This window comes from Heterodontus francisci, chromosome 36, assembly GCF_036365525.1.
Source record: "Heterodontus francisci isolate sHetFra1 chromosome 36, sHetFra1.hap1, whole genome shotgun sequence".
In the NCBI taxonomy this organism is placed as follows: domain Eukaryota; kingdom Metazoa; phylum Chordata; class Chondrichthyes; order Heterodontiformes; family Heterodontidae; genus Heterodontus; species Heterodontus francisci.
Genome location: NC_090406.1, coordinates 51,939,587 through 51,954,697, shown reverse-complemented (window position 1 = coordinate 51,954,697; position 15,111 = coordinate 51,939,587). Strand labels below are relative to the sequence as shown.

Sequence of the window (15,111 nt, the reverse complement as noted above, 5' to 3'; positions counted from 1 at the left end):
GAATGTGCTAAATCTGTTACCTACTTTTTCAGAAACAGTTCCTGAAGAACAACCCAGATGGGGTGAACCCAGTGGAAGGCAGTGACGTCTTCTTCAGTCTCCATGCAATCCTGTTAACTGTGCTTACAATCTGTCAGTGTTGTTTGTATGAGGTCAGTCAGCCTCTGAGAGGTTTGTTACTTTTGGTTTCAGGATTTATAGCACTGTGAGGTCATCAGCTGGAGCACGCATCCCATTCTCCTGTCCTTTCCCTGTCTGTTTTACCTGGTGTGGTCATATCCTATTCCAATTCCCTTTCAAATAAAGTTAGTCTCTTGCCCAGTAGCCTCTTGTGGTAAGGTCTTCTCTATTCTAACAGCACGGAAAACTTTGCTTCCAATTTCCCTGTCATTCATATGTAAATGCTGAATCTCTTCCTCCTTGGTCAAACAATGATATCTCATACGATTTACCTGCTCAACCTTTCTGAATTTTGTGACCCTCTACTAGACACTAACCTGCCCCCTTGGCCACTTCTGTTCCAGTTGGGGAAGGAGCTCCAAAATTCCAATGTTCCTTCATATCTCTGAATTACTGGTAACATTCCAGTGAATCTTCACTGTCCCCTTTCCAAGGCTCCTTTTATGATGGTGTATCCAAAACTGCACACAACTTTTTGTGGCCTAACCAATGTCCGTACAAACTCAGCACTTGTTTTATATTCCATATGCTGCTTTATAAAACACAGAATCCCATTTTCTGTCAAACCCCTGTGTTTGCATTTCCAGGTCTCTGTTTCTCCACTAAATTTTACTGTTCAGTGCAGAATTTGATTCACTTTTTTTTTTCCCCAATGTACTGCTCATATTTCTCTGTACTGTGCAGGAGGGTTTCCTGACACAGTATGTTGACAGGCCAACCAGGGGCGATGCCACATTGGATTTGGTACTGGGTAATGAACCCGGCCAGGTGTTTGATTTAGATGTAGGTGAGCACTTTGGCGATAGTGATCACAATTCGGTTAGGTTTACCTTAGCGATGGGCAGGGACAGGTATATACCGCAGGGCAAGAATTATAGCTGGGGGAAAGGAAATTATGACGCGATTAGGCAAGATTTAGGATGTGTAGGATGGGGAAGGAAACTGCAGGGGATGGGCACAAACGAAATGTGGAGCTTATTCAAGGAGCAGCTAATGCATGTCCTTGATAAGTATGTACCTGTCGGGCAGGGAGGAAGTTGTCGAGCGAGGGAGCCGTGGTTTACTAAAGAAGTTGAAGCTCTTGTCAAGAGGAAGAAGGCGGCTTATGTTAGGATGAGACGTGAAGGCTCAGTTAGGGCGCTTGAGAGTTACAAGCTAGCCAGGAAGGATCTAAAGGGAGAGCTTAGAAGAGCAAGGAGAGGACACGAGAAGTCATTGGCGGATAGGATCAAAGAAAACCCGAAGGCTTTCTATAGGTATATCAGGAATAAAAGAATGACTAGAGTTAGAATAGGGCCAATCAAGGATAGTAGTGGGAAGTTGTGTGTGGAATCAGAGGAGATAGGGGAAGCGTTAAATGAATATTTTTCGTCAGTATTTACAGTAGAGAAAGAAAATGTTGTCGAGGAGATTACTGCGATACAGCCTACTAGGCTAGATGGGATTGAGATTCACAAGGAGGAGGTGTTAGCAATTTTGGAAAGTGTGAAAATAGATAAGTCCCCTGGGCCAGATGGGATTTATCCTAGGATTCTCTGGGAAGCCAGGGAGGAGATTGCAGAGCCGTTGTCGTTGATCGTTATGTCGTCATTGTCGACAGGAGTAGTGCCGGAAGACTGGAGGATAGCAAATGTTGTCCCCTTGTTCAAGAAGGGGAGTAGAGACAGCCCTGGTAATTATAGACCTGTGAGCCTTACTTCGGTTGTGGGTAAAATGTTGGAAAAGGTTATAAGAGATAGGATTTATAATCATCTTGAAAAGAATAAGTTCATTTGCGATAGTCAGCACGGTTTTGTGAAAGGTAGGTCGTGCCTCACAAACCTTATTGAGTTTTTCGAGAAGGTGACCAAACAGGTGGATGAGGGTAAAGCCGTGGATGTGGTGTATATGGATTTCAGTAAGGCGTTTGATAAGGTTCCCCACGGTAGGCTATTGCAGAAAATACGGAAGTATGGGGTTGAAGGTGATTTAGAGCTTTGGATCAGAAATTGGCTAGCTGAAAGAAGACAGAGGGTGGTGGTTGATGGCAAATGTTCATCCTGGAGTTTAGTTACTAGTGGTGTACCGCAAGGTTCTGTTTTGGGGCCACTGCTGTTTGTCATTTTTATAAATGACCTGGATGAGGGTGTAGAAGGGTGGGTTAGTAAATTTGCGGATGACACGAAGGTCGGTAGAGTTGTGGATAGTGCCGAAGGGTGTTGTAGGGTACAGAGGGACATAGATAGGCTGCAGAGCTGGGCTGAGAGATGGCAAATGGAGTTTAATGCGGAGAAGTGTGAGGTGATTCACTTTGGAAGGAGTAACAGCAATGCAGAGTACTGGGCTAATGGGAAGATTCTTGGTAGTGTAGATGAGCAGAGCGATCTTGGTGTCCAGGTACATAAATCCCTGAAAGTTGCTACCCAGGTTAATAGGGCTGTTAAGAAGGCATATGGTGTGTTAGCTTTTATTAGTAGGGGGATCGAGTTTCGGAGCCACGAGGTCATGCTGCAGCTGTACAAAACTCTGGTGAGGCCGCACCTTGAGTATTGCGTGCAGTTCTGGTCACCGCATTATAGGAAGGATGTGGAAGCTTTGGAAAGGGTGCAGAGGAGATTTACTAGGATGTTGCCTGGTATGGAGGGAAGGTCTTACGAGGAAAGGCTGAGGGACTTGGGGTTGTTTTCGTTAGAGAGAAGGAGGAGGAGAGGTGACTTAATAGAGACATACAAGATAATCAGAGGGTTAGATAGGGTGGATAGTGAGAGTCTTTTTCCTCGGATGATGATGGCAAACACGAGGGGACATAGCTTTAAGTTGAGGGGTGATAGATATAGGACAGATGTCAGAGGTAGTTTCTTTACGCACAGAGTAGTAGGGGCGTGGAACGCCCTGCCTGCAACAGTAGTAGACTCGCCAACTTTAAGGGCATTTAAGTGGTCATTGGATAGACATATGGATGAAAATGGAATAGTGTAGGTCAGATGGTTTCACAGGTCGGCGCAACATCGAGGGCCGAAGGGCCTGTACTGCGCTGTAATGTTCTAATTCTAATTCTGAACTGCAGTTGCCATCAATCAGCCCACTCCTCTAACTGGCCAGTGCCCTCCTGCAATTTCTTGCACTCTTCCTCGCACCTTGTCACACCCCTTGAATTAGTATCAGCAAAATTTGTATCATTCATCTGTCACCAAATTGTTTACATCAACTGAAAATAAGTAGTCCTAGCGCACATCCCTGGGGTACACCCATGAGCCCTTTGACAAATGCCATTTGCCCCAGCTCTCTGCTATGTCTCCTCAGCAACTTTGTCTATGCTGCTGCATTCCCTTTAATACCATGCGCCTTTATTTTTGTACGAGTTCTTATGTAGCACCTTTTTAAATGTCTTCTGATAATCCATATGTATGACATCCATTGCGTTCCCTCTATCTGCACTCTGATCAAAAGATTCATTTAAGTTAATGACCTGACAAGTCATCTTCATTCCCTGATTGTGTGGGGCTGGGGGTGGTGGATAACTCCCCAATTTTGGGTTGGGCTCTTCTAGTTTAATGTTTTGATCTTTGCTTTTGGCATTTGCGAGCTGACTTATTCTTAGTCTTGGTTTATGGTAATGCTGCATTCTGACTACCTCTCCTGTATTTGCGTCACGCAGAGAGGGGAGCAGAAAGTGTCGAAGGTTGCTACTGGACTGCTGGTGGCTGCCTGGCTTTTCGCTCTCATCATCTTGTTTGTGACCTTAGCTGACAAACTCACGTGGCTGCAGTATCTCTACTACTACTCCTACATCAAACTCGTAATCACGCTCATCAAATATATACCCCAGGTAGGTGGCCGGGGTGGGGTGGTGGTGGTGGGGAGATGTCTGTGCAGCGTGGGGGAGGGGGGAAGGTGTCTGCACGGGGAGGGGGGGTGGTCTCTGCACAGTGCGGGGTACAGCACGGTGGGGGGGGTGGCGGGGTTGCTGTGACTTTGCTGCTTTGATATGTTGCCCGATGTCAGTAAGTGGTGAATCCTGCAGTCCAATCAAGGTTTTCATTGATTTCTCCCACCTACAACTTCTCCGAGGCTTCTGGTATATAACAGTATGAGAATGCTGAGGCGTTTAACCCTGACACTGACCTCTGGGAGGTAGCAGCAATCTGAAGAATGATTGAAAGGTTTCCTGTTTAGCAGCAATTGGATTCGATGTCCTTTACAAATGGATAGAGTGCTGATATCAGCTTCACTGATTCTGGTTACTTTGCTGCCTTCAAGCTTTGGGCTTTGTTATCTCTAGACTTGACCATTCCAGTGCACTCCTGGCTGGTCTCCCACATCTACTCTCCGTCAACTTGTGCTCATCCAAAACTCTGCTGTCCACGTCTTAACGCGCGCCAAGTCCCCTTCCACTATCACCCTTGTGCTCACTGACCTACATTGGCTCCCAGTCAAACAACATCTTGATTTTAAATTCTAGTCCTTGTTTTCAAATCCCTCTGTGGTCTTGCCCCTCCCCATCTCTGTAATCTCCTCCAGCTCCACAACCTGCAAGATATCTGTGCTCCTCTAATTCTGGCCTCTTGAGCACCCCCACTTTTATTCACTCCACCATTGGTGGCCATGCTTTCAGCTGTCTCAGCACGAAGCTCTGGAATACCCTCCCTACACCTCTCCGCCTCTCCACTTTGCTTTCTTACTTTCAGACACTCCTTCAAATTTACCACTTTACTGAGCTTTTGGTCATCTGACCTAATATCTCCTTATGTGGCTCCATGTCATATTTCATTTTATAATGCTCCTGTAAAGTGCCTTGGGACGTTTTATGATGCAGGTGCTATATACGTACAAGTTGTCGAGGGAGAAGGTTGCAATGTGTTGGGGCACTAATAACCATACAAACAGGAAAAGGCCAGCTGCTCTATCAGGCCTGTCCCACACCATGATAGCTGTAGCTTTGTAACTAGAAACTTTTTCCCTCAGTCCATGTAATCCCATGGGAGAGGCAAAAAGGAGAAAGACCCAGGGCCAATAAGGGGAAAAAGTGCTCTGGAAAATTCCCCTCTGACCCCTTCCGATGATGGAAACCAGTCCAGGAAATCACCTGGACCAAGTGATTAAATTTGTTAAAGACACCTTCTCTCTAAATGGTTTGATCTCTGCCCCAGTTAGGAAATGGTCCAAATCCATTTTAAGGGTATACAGAGAGTCAGTGCCCACCACACCAGCCTGCAACGTCTTCTGGAGGCTCACTGCAAAGTGTTTGAAGTGTGTCCTGTTTGTTTTTCTAAGTGGTGATTCATCATCTACTGATTGAACAAGATGTTACTGATTTGATTCTCTCTCTTCAGGCCTACATGAATTATCGAAGGAAGAGCACAGTTGGTTGGTCCATTGGGAATGTGCTTTTAGATTTTACTGGAGGCAGTTTCAGCATCGTGCAGATGTTCTTACAGTCTTATAACAATGGTAATGGTTGAGCTGACCTGGGAATGAAATATTTGCTCTGAAATAGCTGAATTTGTGAACAGTCGTGCTGTGTGAGTGAGTGCTGGGATCAGAATCCCTTAAACACTGGCTGCTCATGTTACCATCTCTCTTCTACACCACGTACTCAACAGAAATCCTGTCGTGCTCCTTCTAATTAGTAGCTATCCCACTCCCCTGCTCTTTCTCCAAAGCCCTGTCATTTTTTTCACTGCCGGTATTTGTTCAGTTTCCTTTTGAATGTTTTATTTAAACTGCTTCCAGCACCCTTTCAGGCAGTGCATGTCAGATCACAACTCGTTGTGTAAAAAGTTCTCATTTTCCCTCTGATTCTTCTAACAATTACTTCAAATTTGTCACTTCTGGTTACTGACCCTTCTGCCACTGGAAACAGTTTCTCCTTATTTACTCCATCAAATCCCTTTGTGATTTTAACACCTGTATCAAACCTCTGTTCCTTCTCTCCTCCAAGGGGAATAAAGCTGGCTTCTACAGCCTCTCCACATAACTGAAGTCCCTCATCCTTGGTCCCATTCTAGACTTCTCTGCATCCCCTCTAAGGCTTTGAAACCCTGTTCACGTTTTGCCCCCAGTCTCTGTAGCAGAGGCAGATGCCACCACGCCTGTCACCTTAACTGACGTCTGGATGCTGCTGCGCAATTTAATCCACTGATGTACAAGAAGTGCTCCCGAAGCAGCTTCCCCGTGTTGGGGGTAGTGATCCAGAAAGCCACTCGCGCTACCCAATCAGTGACCAATCACCCTCCACCACACAAACATTATTTTCTAAATGGCGAGAAGCTGAGAATTCTGGAAGAGCAGAAAGATTTCGGGATCCAAGTACTGACATCACTAAAAGCCAATGGACTTATGTCCTTAGTTTTTTTTTGTAAGAAATAGGAGCAGGATCATGTTGACTGTCTGAACATACTATGATTTTCTAAGTGCATTGTTAAGACTTCCTTAATAGATGTCAGCATTTTGACACATTGTACAGCGAGCTCGCCACTGGTATCAGACCCACCGGCCGTCCATGTCTCCGCTATAAAGACGTCGGCAAACGTGACATGAAATCCTGTGACATTGATCACAAGTCATGGGAGTCAGTTGCCAGCGTTCGCCAGAGCTGGCGGGCAGCCATAAAGACGGGGCTAAAATGTGGCGAGTCGAAGAGACTTAGCAGTTGGCAGGAAAAAAGACAGAGGCGCAAGGGGAGAGCCAACTGTGCAACAGCCCCGACAAACAAATTTCTCTGCAGCACCTGTGGAAAAGCCTGTCACTCTAGAATTGGCCTTTATAGCCACTCCAGGCACTGCTTCACAAACCACTGACCACCTCCAGGCGCGTATCCATTGTCTCTCGAGATAAGGAGGCCCAAAAGAAGAAGAATTTTCCCAACAACCGATGTCCGGCTAACTGGCCTGTTTTCTCTCCTTCCTTTCTTGAATAGAGGGGGAATTGCTAAATTCCAATCTGCTGGGACTGTTCTAGAATCTAGGGAATTTTAGAAAACCATAGCAGTGCATCCACTATCTCTGCAGCTGCCTCTTTTAGAACCCTTGGATGTAGGCCGTCATGTCCTGGGGATTTATTGGCTTTTAATCTGTTAGGTTTCTCCAATACGTTTTCTTGGCTGATATTAATTACCTTAAGTTCCTGTCTCTTGCCCCTTGATTACTCTCAATATCTAATATGTCATTTCCCGACCTCCTTCCTGTCTCTCCCACTAAAGGACCAACATTTACTTTAGCTACCCACCTTTTTATATATTTGTAAAAGCTCTTACAATCTGTTTTGACCCTGGCTAGTTTACTCTCGTATTCTTTTATTTTTTCCCTAAAGGCTAAAGGAATGTTGGGGCTGTATGTTATGTTTGTTTATATACAGCTCTGGTTAAACTCCATTTGACATACTGTGTCCATTCTGGGAACTACACCTCTGGAAGGATATTTTGGTTGTGGAGAGAGTGTTGTGCAGGTTGAATGATACTGAGGCTAAAAGGGTTAATATAGACTAGGCTTGTATTCCTTTGAATATAGCAGTTCGAGGTGTGATCTAATCAAGGTGTTGAAACATAGAAAATAGGAGCAGGAGTAGGCCATTCGGCCCTTCGAGCCTGCTCCGCCATTCATTATGATCATGGCTGATCATCCAACTCACTAACCTGTTCCCGCTTTCCCCCCATATCCTTTGATCCCTTTAAACCCAAGAGCTATATTTAACTCCTTGAAAATGTACAATGTTTTGGCCTCAACTGCTTTCTGTGGTAGCGAATTCCACAGGCTCACCACTCTCTGGGTGAAGAAATTTCTCATCTCAGTCCTGAAAGGTTTACCCTGTATCCTTAGACTATGACCCCTGGTTCTGGACTCCCCCACCATCGGCAACATTCTTCCTGCATCTATCCTGTTAGGATTTTATAGGTTTTTATGAGATACACCCCCCTTCACTTTTCTGAACTCCAGCGAATATAATCCTAACCGACTCAATCTGTCCTCATATGTCAGTCCCGCCATCCCAGGAATCAGTCTGGTAAACCTTCACTGCACTCCCTCTATAGCAAGAACATCCTTCCTCAGATAAGGAGACCAAAACTGCACACAATATTCCAGGTGTGGCCTCACCAAGGCCCTGTATAATTGCAGCAAGACATCCCTGCTCCTTTAGATTTAGAGATACAGCACTGAAACAGGCCCTTCGGCCCACCGAGTCTGTGCCGACCATTAACCACCCATTTTATACTAATCCTACACTAATCCCATATTCCTAACACATCCTCACCCGTCCCTATATTCCCCTACCACCTACCTATACTAGGGGCAATTTATAATGGCCAATTTACCTATCAACCTTGCAAGTCTTTTGGCTGTGGGAGGAAACCGGAGCACCCGGAGGAAACCCACGCAGACACAGAGAGAACTTGCAAACTCCACACAGGCTGTACCCAGAATTGAACCTGGGTCGCTGGAGCTGTGAGGCTGTGGTGCTAACCACTGCGCCACTGTACTCGAATCCTCTCGCTATAAAGGCCAACATACCATTTGCCTTTTTTACTGCCTGTTGGACCTGCATGCTTACATTCAGCGACCGGTGTATGCGAACACCCAGGTCTCACTGCATATTCCCCTCTCTGTTTATAGCCGTTCAGATAATCTGCCTTCCTGTTTTTGCTACCAAAGTGGATAACCTCACATTTATCCACATTATACTGCATCTGCCATGCATTTGCCCACTCACTCAACTTGTCCAAATCACCCTGAAGCCTCTCTGCATCCTCCTCACAACTCGCCCTCCCACCCAGTTTTGTGTCATCTGCAAATTTGGAGATATTACATTTAGTTCCTTCATCTAAATCATTAATATGTATTGTGAATAGCTGGGATCCTAGCACCGATCCCTGCAGTACCCCACTAGTCACTGCCTGCCATTCGGAAAAAGACCCATTTATCCCTACTCTTTGTTTCCTGTCTGCCAACCAATTTTCTATGCATCGCAATACACTACCCCCAATCCCATGCGCTTTAATTTTACACGCTAATCTCTTATGTGGGACTTTGTCGAAAGCCATTTGAAAGTCCAAATAAACCACATCCACTGGCTCCCCCTCATCATCTCTACTAGTTACATCCTCGAAGAATTCTAGTAGATTTGTCAAGCATGATTTCCCTTTCGTAAATCCATGCTGACTCTGTCCAATTCTACCACTGTTCTCCAAGTGCTCTGCTATAAAATCTTTGATAATGGACTCTAGAATTTTCCCCACTACCAACGTCTGGCTGACTGGTCTATAATTCCCTGTTTTCTCTCTACCTCCCTTTTAAAATAATGGTGTTATATTAGCTACCCTCCAATCTGTAGGAACTGTTCCAGAGTCTATAGAATCTTGGAAGATGACCACCAATGCATCCACTATTTCTAGGGCCACTTCCTTAAGTACTCTGGGATGCAGACCATCAGGCTCTGGGGATTTATCGGCCTTCAATCCTATCAATTTCCCCAGCACTATTTCTCTACTAATACTGATTTCCTTCAGTTCCTCTCTCTCACTAAGCCCTGTGTTCCCCAACATTTCTGGTATGATATTTGTGTCCTCCTTTGTGAAGACAGAACCAAAGTATGCATTTAGTTGGTCAGCCATTTCTTTGTTCCCCATAATAAATTTCCTTGTTTCTGTCTGTACTAATTTTCACTAATTTATTCTCTTCACATACCAGTCAGTTTTTATGTTCCCTGCAAGCTTGCTCTCTCACTCTATTTTCCCCTTCTTAATCAATCCCTTGGTCCCCCTTTGTTGAATTTGCTGAAAATGATTAAAGAATTTGAAAGTTTAGATAGAAAATTTAATCCTCTTGGGGAATCCAGAACAAGAGACATAAACTTAAAATTAGAGCCAGGCTGTTCAGGAAGCACATTCACAAAGGGTAATGGAAATCTGGACCTTTTTCCCCCAAAAAGCTATTGAGCTGGGAGTCAATTAACAATATAGAAACAGCGATTGACAGATTTTTATAGACATTTATGGCACAGAAGGAGGCCATTCGGCCCATCGAGTCCATGCTGGCGCTCTCTGGCGCTATTCAGTTTTTTAAAGCTATGTTTGTGAGGTGTGTATATTAACGACTAAGGAACAAAGGTTTGATACAGATCAACCATGATCTGATTGAACAGGCTTGAGGGGCTGATTGGCCTCCTATATTCCGAAAAACACTTTACCTCCATGCAGACAAGGTTTTTCTTCCATTTCATTGCCCGTGCCAGAGTTTTTGTCCTAGACAAATACTCTCTCAAGACCAGAACTATCTTGAGAAGCTACTGTTTGTAGCATTGTCTCTCCATCTCCTCATGCAATGAATTAGAGCATCAGCTCACATTATTCTTGGTACTGGTTTAATAAAATCTTGAAATATCCTCAAACTGTGCAGTAGTTCAGTGCCGTGCTTCATTTTGGAACCTGCTGGCTCTCTTTAGTAACAGTGGGCATGTTATTGTCGTGGTTAAATTACTGGACTAATACTCCAGAGAACATGAGTTCAAGTTGCATTGTGATAGTTTGAGAACGTGAAATCAGTTTTTTTTTAAAAAAGTTGTCAGACTGTTGTAAAAGCCCAGCTGGTTCACTGTCCTTTTAGGGTGCAAACATACTGTCATTCCCTGTTCTGGTCTATATGTAACTCCAGGCTCTAACATAGTCAACACTTAACTGCCCTCTGAAGTGGCCCAGCAAGCCACTCAGTTGAGTTCATGCTATCAGCAGTGATTGAAGAGGATGTCCAACCTCCGTTTTTTTTTTTAAGGGCAGCTAGGGATGGGCAATAAGTAGTTAAGAGCCAACACATCTGTTGGCTAACTTAAGATTGACCTGGACTTAGTGAGTTTTTACCAAGGCATTTCCAGCTGCCAGAAAGGGCTTTGGAGCTGAGTGGGTTGGGCTGAGCAGTCTCAGGATTTAATGGATAAAAGGGTGGGAAAGGCAGAGAGCGAGATTAGTAACCTATCAACATGATGCTAGTCAAAGCTACACTGGGCAGTGGATAGTGATCTAGTGGATCAATTGGGTAAATAAAGCTTTATTCTAAGGAAGGTACACCATATCATGTCAAGTCTTTCCTCTAGATTTGCAGAGCAATTCCTGAAGTTTACTGACGACCCTTGTATACAGTTCGCCAAGTGGATAATGGGCAGCACAGGTCTATTTCTTGGCCAGGGGGTGTTTCCTTGGGTCTAGATGTGGAATGCAGGCTGGTCCTGGTCTACACTTTAACACTGCTTGTTGGTTGACATTGGACCTGCTCACGCTGAAATTATTGTTTTTTGTTGCAGATGAATGGTTGCTGATTTTTGGAGACCCAACCAAATTTGGCCTTGGATTGTTCTCGATGATTTTTGATATTTTCTTCATCGTGCAGCATTATTGTTTGTACAGACGCAAGTCCGACTACGGGCCACTGAATACAGAGAACTGAGACTGTTCATGCACAACGCAGCAGAAACACAGGCTCTGGCAACCATTCATTGGACAAAGTATAACTCGCAAGAACTTCACGCAAAAATAATCAATAATGCTTGTGAATGGAACAACAGCAATAGCAGTATGTCATTCGGTAAAACCGAGGCACTTTTTTTAAAAATGGAAGACATAGAAGTGTTTCTTTCATTATGACTGGAGGTTCAGCTGTTACAAGTCTCCAGTTTCTCCTTTGGAAGCAGTTGTTTTTCATTCCAAAAATCTTATGTCTGTTGGATCTTGATCACCATCATCTCCAAGGCCCAGGCCCGCCATCCCCTCAGACTCACTGGAACCCACCAGTTCTGAGCCGCACCTGCAGCCTTGCTAGCATTGCTCACATCCATAGAACACTTTTTAAAATCTGTGGGATTTCTCTTAAGCCCAGTGGAATGACGTTGAAATGAAAGTGTAATCGGTTTGCAGTATGAGTAGGCCATCACTGAAGGTGAGGCAGTCTTCAGTATCTTTGAATTCAAATCCAACAATTAGACTGGTTTTTGGTGTTAATGGGAGTGGGAATGGTTGAAGCATTCTTAGGTTAAAATCTTAGCTCTTTAATCACTAACAGCACTGTGGGTATCCCTACCCCACATGGATTGCAGCAGTTCAAGAAGGTAGCTCAGCACCTCCTTTTCAAGGGCAATTAGGGATGGGCAACAAATGCTGGCCTAGCCAGCCACGCCCAAATCCCATGAATAAAAAAAAATTACTTTAGTTGCGTACTACCCAATTTGTGCTAGGAGAGGGTGATAAAGTCTTGGCAGAGTGCGCGTTTGGGTTGCATTAGATTCATGATGCTTCGTGATCTCTGCTGGATGCAGTACTGAAACAGCACGTACAAATTTGTCAACCCACTCTGCAAATGTATATTCAGCTAGAAAAGAATACTGGGATTTGTCTTCAGGAGGTAACACATACCAATTTAACAGTTACACTGCCTGGAGACAGTTCGTCAATGATGATTGTGGGTAAATGCCCCTATTTTAAACTGTCCACCCCCTCCACTCAGGAATCATTGTTCAAAGAACTCCTGTGTCTCTTACGATTTGGTTTGAAATTGATTCCATGGAGCTGAGTGGATTTGGGTTTGATGGATTTGAGTTTACCCCTCACTCTGGGGGTTGGATTTTGGTGAAGCTATTGTTCCTGCACTTCATACATCTTCTCAAGTGTTTGATACACACTTGGACAGTTTCATTGTCTCTATTGGATCCATGGCATCAACGGAAATCCTTTTTTATGGATTGCTGCTCAGTAAAGCTTCATAACTTTTATACTCTTGCTAATCTGTAAATTCAAAATGTAAACCATTTGTCAAATGAAAAGTGTTAAATTTTTTTCTTAATGAAATCTGACTTTGTTTCCTCGCCTGAGCAGCAAGTAAGAAGTTTCCTCAGTCTCTGTTCTCAGCCACACCAACTTGATGGTTGTTTTGAGATTGTAATGGTAGGTTTTCACTGTCGGCTCCAACTCTTCCTCAATCAAAAACCAGGCAGGTTAGTTACCCACCCTGAACCCCCCCCGCACCTTCCCCGACCTTTGTTGCCTGCTATCTTAAGTTGTCAAGTTCTAAATAGCTGAGGTGCCTGTCTAAAATGGGCTTGCAAATCGGGGTTACTCCCTCAATGGATCTTAGCTGGGGTCCAAAGAAGGTCAGACTTTCCATTGTGGAGCCAGGGGATCTTTATGTCCCATAAGAAGTGTTTCCTTCCCCCATGCCCCCAGGCACATACTTTGGCGGCTGGTGACCAGTCAACACCCATTTGGAGTGGGAGGTGGGGGGGAATGGGTGCAGTGGACCAGCAGCATTTAAATAAGGGGGGGGGGGGGGGCAGGTCGATGGTCAGCTGCAGTGAACGGGAAATTAACTTGGCAAAGTGGTTTCTCTCCCCTGAAACCCATTCACTTACCTCATCCCCACAGTGTTTGTAATACCTGAATACAAAAAGATAGTTTGAGAGGAGGTTACAGAAGTTGAGCAAGTTAAAGGATGACTGAAGTACAGGTAGTCATTTAAAGTGGGTCACCATTCAGCTTGGCCATCCACTGAGTTAAAATCATCAAAGGATGTAGATTGCTGTTAAAATTCAAATAAACTAGAATGGACAGCAGGTGCCCCCACCCCACCCTCGACACATCCTCATCCCAGCACACTCGAACCCCCGCCCCCCCCCCCCCCCCCTCCCTGCGATCTGCTGCACTGACCTCCACAGCCCACCATTCACAGCATTTAAAAGACAAGCTGAGAAGTAGCCCATTGTCACTACACGGTTGTCAACATGGCCTCCCTAAAGGGTTTGTCAGCCCTCCTCTTCTTACCCACATCCACCCCACCAATGTGGCACCACAGGGAGCTCCCAGAAGAAGGGCTTCACCTTTAGGAAAGTCAGATCATACCCTCCCACCAGCTAGCGGGTAAAAATCACCTTGATGAGCTCATCAAATACTCCAGATGTAGCAGTCTCCAGAACCTGATTACACTTTAAAGGCTTTAGCAGGAGCCAACCTTTGGAACCTCTCTTCCCCAGCCCCATGCTGAGAGTGGGACCAGTGGGAAGTTTAAAAGAGTTATCCTAGCCCGTCCAGTCTCCGGTGCTAGAGCAAACCGACTGCATTGAGAGGAAAAAGCAGTGTAATGTCACAGGAATACAGGTAGTTGATTGGTCTCATTTATCTATCTAAACTCAGGTAATTTTAGTAATTGTAAGGTTTTAATAGCAGTAGTAAAGTTTACTAATAGTAAACCTTATTAGATTGGGAGTATTTCCTAGTTATGACTGTTACTATTGGTGGTTTTTACAACAATTAACAATGATTTCATGGTCACCATTACTGAGGCTAATTCCAGATTTATTAATAGAATTTAAATTCCACCGTCTGCCATGGTGGAATTTGAATCCATGTCCCCAGAGCTTGGGCCTCTGGATTGCTATTCCAGTGACATTACCACTATGCCACCACCTCACCAGAAGGTCAGGCAAGCATCTGTGGACAGGGAAATGGAATTAACGTTTCAGATGGACACCTTTTTATCAGAAGTGGAAGATGTTCAAGATGAACAGCTTTTAAGTAAGGAGCATAGGAAGTAGGAACAGGAATAAGCCATTCATCCTGTCGAGCCTGCTCTGCCTTTCAAACCAATCATGGCTGATCATCTACCTCTATGCCAATTTTTCCCCACTATCCCCATATCCCTTGATGTCATTAGTATCTTGAAATCTATCGATTTCTGTCTTGAATTTGCACAATGATTGAGCTTCCACTGCCCTCTGAGGTAGAGAATTCCACAGATTCACTACCCCCTGCGTAAAGAAATTCCTCCTCATATCAGTCTTAAATGACCTGCCCCTTATTCTGAGACTGTGTCCCCTGGTTCTAGACTCACCAGCCAGAGGAAACATCCTATCCACATCTACCCTGTCATACCCTATAAGAATTTTGTAAGTTTCAATGAGATCTCATTCTTCGAAACACTA

At 44.6% G+C, this 15,111-nt stretch overlaps 1 protein-coding gene across 1 annotated transcript in view; it reads left to right on the top strand.

The window, feature by feature from the left end:
• LOC137351424 (cystinosin-like) overlaps positions 1 to 12,980 on the top strand; it is a 60,171-nt gene extending 47,191 nt beyond the window's left edge. The window contains exons 8-11 of the mRNA XM_068015870.1: positions 33 to 152; positions 3,818 to 3,988; positions 5,493 to 5,610; positions 11,449 to 12,980. Of these exons, the coding sequence (XP_067871971.1) occupies positions 33 to 152; positions 3,818 to 3,988; positions 5,493 to 5,610; positions 11,449 to 11,591 (552 nt within the window). The 3' untranslated portion in view covers positions 11,592 to 12,980. The remainder of the gene's footprint in view (positions 1 to 32; positions 153 to 3,817; positions 3,989 to 5,492; positions 5,611 to 11,448) is intronic.
• Positions 12,981 to 15,111: the final 2,131 nt, after the last annotated feature.